At 50.6% G+C, this 7,307-nt stretch overlaps 1 protein-coding gene across 1 annotated transcript; it reads left to right on the top strand.

Moving 5' to 3' along the window:
* Positions 1–3,840: 3,840 nt before the first annotated feature.
* Positions 3,841–4,843, top strand: FIBRA_08720 (uncharacterized protein; the record flags this gene model as incomplete). The annotated part of the gene is made up of 2 exons (XM_012330349.1): positions 3,841–3,975; positions 4,646–4,843. 2 exons carry the CDS (start codon positions 3,841–3,843, stop codon positions 4,841–4,843), a joined length of 333 nt encoding a protein of 110 aa, XP_012185739.1.
* Between the last annotated feature and the right edge of the window lie 2,464 nt (positions 4,844–7,307).

Raw genomic sequence — 7,307 nt, 5'->3', positions numbered from 1 at the left:
TAACAGCAATGACAATGATATCTGAGATGATGGTGGATATTGCACCTATGGTGTTCACTACAGAGAGGTCAGTATCAAATTTGCTGTTAATGATAGAGCACTTCATACATCTGTTTTATATCAGGGAGTTTTAAAAATTATTTCATCAGCAGTATTGAAATACTTACTCTGTGTATGCAGATGTTGACATGTTTGCATTTCTTCCACATTGTGTTGTGTTGTTTATTGTGTATAGATAAGGAGATGAAGTTCCATATGCATACTACAATATGAGAATATTTAAATATCACAGAATAGATTGAGACACACTATGTTGACTATCACAGGCCCAAGCCCAAACAGAAGCACAAGTAAAGCAAGTGGTTTATTATATCCACTTATTGCATATGATCATAGAGCTGCAAATACTACAAATAAGGTAGTTAGCAAGAGATAGAGCTTAGTGTAGGTACAAGACAAACCTGCTCCAGTAAGTATTGTTGCAACTTGTGCAATACCTCCAACAATCATCAGAGCTTCACAGCTAATACTTTTCAGTCCCATTATATTATAAATAAAACATTGCAAACAAACCTCTATGCATATAATATGAGTTTTTGCAGGAAGATAAGAGTATATAGTGAGGGAACTTACCATAATTGTTAAAGGAAAAGAACTGACTGCATTCAATCCAGCAGTGAACAAGAGTAGATATCTGTTAATGAGAAACACAATTGTGGCTCCAGATACAGGATGTAACCAGAATAGATCAAGTTCAAGGGAGAAGGTGATGATGTATTCATAGAAGGTGAGAGCTATTGCGCCAATATTTCAGAAGTGCATGATAATATACATGGAAAATTCTATACTAGAGGCTGCCCAGTAGCAGATTTTGTCCAGGTGTCTTGTGATGAGGTGTAAGTAATGTATGCATTCTCGTGTAGTCATGAGTGGAAGACGGCTCACATTATATCAACTACTGATGCAATGGAAGACATATCAGGGGAATACTCATGCAAGAGTTGTGAATGTGAAGGCCCAGTTGGAAAATGGGCGATGGAGATACTGTATTCTATGGGGGTTCAACAGGTTGTTACCGGAAGCACACTGGTGTCCACGGAGTTATATACGCGCAAGGTTTGAAATAGCAACAGCGAGACCAGTGTGACTGTTACTGAACATTGCAACTCAACAGACATGAGAGCTATGTATATCACCTCATCTGTATCAACAACAGGTCTATGTACATAGGAACGGACACACTGAGACGTCAGGGGAACATATCCGTCGATACGAGCACTATAGAGCCGCTAGCCCACTTGAATCTCGTTCGGTGTTGGTGTAATGAAGCTGTGTTGGGAAATCTGTGTGAGATCCATGGAGATCGGAAATCCAGGCATAGGTACCCATCGTCATCTTGCCTGAAACAAATTACTTGCCAGCATACATACAGTGGATGTGCGCATGTCAGTGAAAACAACAAGAACCGTGCTTACCGTCAATTGACTAGTAATGCAACCGTGACGCATCAGAGGATAGAATTCTGCTAACAGCAGTGCGACCGGAGATGCCCTCCTCTGACTAGTCACTGCACAGTATGTGGTCTGACACTTGAGATCGGGACTCAACTCCAACTCGCGCCCGCGAGGACTGATATCCCAAACAAAGGCCTTGACTCACCAATGAGCCCCTTGAAGCGCCATCCATCTCAGGTGCTGTCTAAGACACATTCGCGCCGGTTAGATGCCGATACCGGCTCATCACAGGCTACCCCCGCTCAACCAAGCTCAACTACAGACTCACGATGACGAATAGCTGAAGAGCGGCAACATCGCTTGAGTTGGAAAATACCGCACTAAAAGTACCGCACTTTGCGTGTACAGATTGGTGCTCTTGCAAAGATTCAATGAACAGGGAGAGAGGCAGGACGTCGATTGAAACCGAGAGGAGGACAGGCAGAGGCGGGATAGAAGCGCTAGAACTTGACAAACCGGAAATGCTTAGGTTCGATGGAGGTAGGACGTGGAGTCACGGGCGCATTTGGGTGCAGACAGGAGACACGACCGGATTGAAATGAAGTTTCGGTGGGCGAGAGGACCGGATGGGACTCAGAGGGACGACCACGCAAGTCGAATAATCTAAGATAAGTTCCGTGCCGGCAACTACCGACGCCCAGCGTCTTCCGAACGGCTCTCGAGCAGCCTGTTCACGACGACGTTGAGCAGTGTTGAGCAGTGTTCCCTGCATTCCACTGGCGTATCCCAAAAACATATTTGCACTTGGGCGCAACGCCTCTAGTCTTTCATCTATGAGCTCGAATCCCTCACATCTCTCACATCCCATTCAGTGCTGACTTTAAAAGCTTAAGACCCTGTAGATCGTTACTCCACGTGCCGTGCATCTACAAAACTTCCAGTACGTCTAATGTTTCCCAGACATACATTGACACTCTTAGTAAATCTCTGTAAGAGCGACAATACAAGCGGGAGGAGAGGCGAGATGGACGGCGGATGAGCGCATGGCAGAAACGCCGGATGGTACTCGTACCCCCATCTAACGACTACGACGGCCCCTTCCCCCTTTTCTGTTTTTCGTTCCCGTCGCGCGCACGAGTACAGTGCAGACGCTCTGATCGGCCGTGCGAGCCTCCGAAGGGGAGCGAGAGGAAGGCCACGCAATTGAGTGATCTTTGCGAAGACGACACGGTGCACACAAGAAACAGTGTGTCTAGATAGAGAGTGAACACGCGGGTAGCATGGCGGAGAAAGAGGATCACGTCGCCAGGCCAGCGCAGACACCGTCGGTCATTTTCCGTGCAGACGAGCGAAGACATCCGCGCCGACGACGACCGGTAGGGCGGTTACGCGCGATCTTGGAGAGGAAGACGAGGTGGTAGATGCAGGACGCACCAGTGTGTTGGGGAGCAGCGCAGATGAAATTCGAAACTGCGCGGGGCGCTGGGACTTGTGCAGGCGGAGGACGAGTCGGACGTGTACGGCTTTGGGCGGGCGCCGCCCGCCTTCCGGATTCGATTGTCCTTGAGCCATAACCAGCGTCGCCCGACTTGTCGAGCCCGCTGGCGATGGAGGAGACGGTGGACATCGGGGGATCCGAGGAAGACGGGCCTTTCGATCGGACGTGGTGTGGAGCTGCCCCGGCGACGCGATCGGTCGAGTCGCCGCTATGTGCTCAGTTCGACATTCCTCTCCTGTGCGGGATGTCCTCACATCGAACTGAACTTGAACCAGTGTGCGAGTGCTCGGAATCAGCTCCGGACTGCCCCCTTTCTCGAACTCGGTATGCACATATTCTCTTTCCTCCACGCGCTCGAATCTCTCACATTTCACTCGGTGCAGGTCTTGAAACCCCTCAGATCGCTATTCCATACGCAGTGCATCTCTCAATCTCCAAGTACGTCTGATCTTTCGTACATATACCTTGACTCTTAATACATTGACACTCAGGAAAAGCGGTGATACAAGCAAAAGGAGAAGCGAGATGGACGGCGGATAAGCGCACGGCGGAAACGCCGGATGGTGCTCGCACTCCGCATCCAACGTTTATGACGGCCCCTTTCCCATTTCCTGTTTCCCGTTCCCCGTCGCGCGCATGAGCGCAGTACAGACGCGGTGTGCCGCAGTGCGAGCCTCCGAAGGTGAGGAAGAGTAAGTTCGCGCAATCGGGTGGACATTCGCGGGGAGGACGCGCTGCGCACAAGACAGGGTGTCTAGATAGAGAGTACACACGCCGACGGCATGGTGGAGTACATCGATGATGATGTTGCAAGGCTAGCGCAGATTATGTCAGGTGTTTACTGTGGGGCTGAACGAAGATATCCGTGCTGGCGACGCTCGTTGGACAATGTCATGCGATCTTGAAGAAGAAGAGGATGCAGAGGATACAGGACCTGCCAGTGTGATGGAGAGCACCGCGGAGGAAATCGCTGATGCAGAGGAACGGGCAGCGGGGGGAGAGGCAGTGGAGCCAGCTGCGAAGGTATGCGGGGCTGTGACAGGGAGGATCAACGTACTTTCACTCCGCATTCCACAAACACCACGCCGCGTCCTTTTTCCACAAATACCATGTCCGGCGTCCAATTGATCCCGCCTATGACGCGGCTCTGCTGCCATAGCGATCTCGTAATGGTCTCGTATCCAGACGTGTCTTCGAGACACGTCTGGGGACGAGACCACCTCACGTGTTCACTCGGATGCGCAGAGACAAGCAACTCGATAGGACATCCAGGAACACCCCAGAAATCTGTGTAATGCCAGGGACAGTCTATCGAAGCAGCGATATGCATCAGGCAAGACAGGACGTATGGTATCCAGAACCACAGAATACGAAGCATGTGCGTCGGTTCATGTCCTGCAACTATGAATGCAAGTCTTAACACTATCAAGCGTTCCGCGACGGCGGCATCATCATACGCTCACAAGAGCAGCAATGTGCGTACGCTGTAGGAGGAGTTACACCTGGGACGCAGGTGAGCATGCTTGCTTCGCATCAGCACTCCGACAGAACTGGAGGAGCCCATTGCACAGGTGCCTTTCCCTCATGCTGCGCTCGCTTCTGCACAGGTTCTTCTGCGACGTTTACACAAATACGATCATTGAGCATGCCGCAAACGAGGTTGTCCCACTGTGGCGAGGATTTAGGATTCTAGACCACGTTCGTCCCGGCCAACTTGCGAGAGAAGTGTGGTTGTTCACCTGCACTGCTTGGGGCACCCGGGCAGCGGCAGATCGTCGCCAGACATAATGGTCCGGTGCTCGGTGGCAGAGGGGCGGGGAATGAGGGGCAGCGGCGTGCAAAGGAGGCTCGCATACGCTCCGCGAATACGTCCAGGACGCGCTCCGCCTAGACATCCGGGCGGCGGGGTCTCCAACAAGGTGGATGCAGTCGGGACAGCAGCCTGTCCTTGTTGACCCTTTCTAGAAAGGTAGGTCGAGTCGAACGCGGACGCCTTTCAATGATCCATCGCCGGATGCCTTCCGAATTTGATCGTCATTGACCCAGTTTTTCCCTCGCCGCCGCTGCCGATGCCCGATTTGCCATATCCACGACAGCTCCACATGCAGGCAGCGTCAGCGGAGGGGCGCATCGATGGCGCGGCGCACGTCCAGTTTGGCGTGGGCCTTTTGATCGGAAGTGGTGCGGAGCTGCTCCGAAGATGCGATGCCCACCACCGGCCTCAAATGCAAGTCTCCTGCTCAGCCATCAGTCGAATCCCCGCCATGTGCCTAACACGATATTCCTCTCTCCAGTGTGGCTAACTGTCCCCCAGCCGCGGGGCTATCACTTCCTGCAAGAATGGCATTGCATCAGATTGAGTCTCCTAACACTAGCAGGCGACATATGTTCCAATACGCACAGAATGCCTAGCTCAACCACCTGGGAGCCGCCGTATCTCTCATTTAAAGCTGCACAGAATTACGGCGTGCAAGGTGCACAGCCCGCCGCATGAGCTTATTGGACTGCACATGGAGGTATTAGCGACATGGAAGATGAGACGATCCACTCACCTGGGAAGTGCAACCCCAGCACCACGCGACTGCGAGTGCCAGGATGACTCGTACCACCAGTCACAACACCGACGCAGGCACCCCGCACCGCATGTCACAGGTATGTGCTTGCTGCGGCCGCATCCGCCACGATAACGAGTAGCTGTAGAACGGTAACATCGTGCTAAGCTGAAACGTACCGCACTTCGCATGAAGGAATCGCTGCCCTGAAAATGGTTCGATGATCAGGGGCGAAGGTAGGACGTCGATTGAGGCCGAGAGGAGAGTGGCCAGAAACGTGATAAAAGCACGAGAAGGACAAACGGCTGATGCATCCGTTCGAAGGGGCTGTGACGTGGATTTACGTACGCACGACAGACGCGTTGTCGTGCATACAAGAGACAAGAAGGGACCAAAGTGAAATTTCGATGGACGAGGAGACCGGATGGATCTCAGAGCGCACCAACGCGAATGGTTGCTCAGGAACTCAGATGGATTCCATGCCAGCAACTACCGGCGTCCAGCGTCCTCCGAGCACCTCTGAGGTTGTTCATGATCATGACGACGTTGAACATTGTCGGGCAGTGTTCCCTGCAGGCCACTAACGTATGTCATGCACATATTTCAACTCTGGGCACAACTCATCTGATCTATGTTCCTTGATTCCTCATACTCTGCTCAGCGCTGACCAATAGATCGTTACTCCACACGCAGGAAATTTCCACCACTTCGAGTACGTCTATTGCTTCCTTTAATGTACATTGATTATCTCAGTACAAGGAATTATGCAGACAGGGGGAGGGGTGGGATGGATGGTGGAGAGATGAGTGCAAGTCATGATGCTCACCTTGAGCATATCCCAGGTGGAGTACTACAGTGAGAGAGTGAGCACCCAAGTGCTGCTGCTTTTGAGGGGCTATCAGAGCATAGGCCTATGCCACAGCTTCTGAATGCAACATTCAAACATGCTGTGTGTAATACAACTGGCCAAGCCAGACTTTGTGCCACCTCTCTGTGCAAGGTTTTATCATTGCCTCCACATAGTCTGTCTAGCAACCCATCAGGAAAACCACTCTGCACTAATTATTGCTATGGCCCTGCTAATGCAAACTATGTTTCAAATGTTGTATCTACCTCATCTATTTGTTACTATCTTAATCTACTCTGACGACAGGGCATCATATTTGACTAATTAGCACTCAGTGGATTGGTTAGTAATCTGATTGTATCTGAAACTGTTATAAAGTGAGTATGGATCAGGTGGTGGCCATGATTGCCATGCTGTGCTATCACAATTCTGCTATTGTCTAATCTGCCAGTTCACTATTGCCTAACTTCCTCCAACAGGTTTCTGTTGACAAGCTCTCTCCAGTCTACCACCATCACTTCTCCTCACTTAGTACCACATGGCTATCCTCAGGTCTGTGATATGACCACATCTATTGTCTTCTCCCTTCTTTGTCAGAAGCTATGCAACATTGCAGCTCCCAGAACAGTCAGAGTCAAAGTGGGTTATAAAGGTAAGGAGCTTTTTTAGAGGCCTCTGCAGCAATTTGAATCACCTTGCATAATGTGTGTGAAGCTCATATGAATGTCCTGACAGCACTACCACACTCTTCTTCATTGTCTTTGGGATTGTCACAGTTTTTCGAAATTATTCCAGAATAAGTGCGCACCTATCTTATCTTATCAGATAGCGATTAGATACAGATTAGATGTATGCCGGAGTATCTACGGAATAGTAGGGAATCAGCTAGAAGGTGCTAGGATGCTGATGCAACCTCAGGAAACCTAACCCTAACTTGGGGGTGCAAAGAAAAGGGT

The sequence above is a fragment of the Fibroporia radiculosa genome (assembly GCF_000313525.1).
Source record: "Fibroporia radiculosa TFFH 294 genomic supercontigs, scaffold2278, whole genome shotgun sequence".
Lineage (NCBI taxonomy): Eukaryota > Fungi > Basidiomycota > Agaricomycetes > Polyporales > Fibroporiaceae > Fibroporia > Fibroporia radiculosa.
The sequence above is the reverse complement of the archived record's forward strand: the minus strand, read 5'-3'. Positions and strand labels throughout refer to the sequence as shown.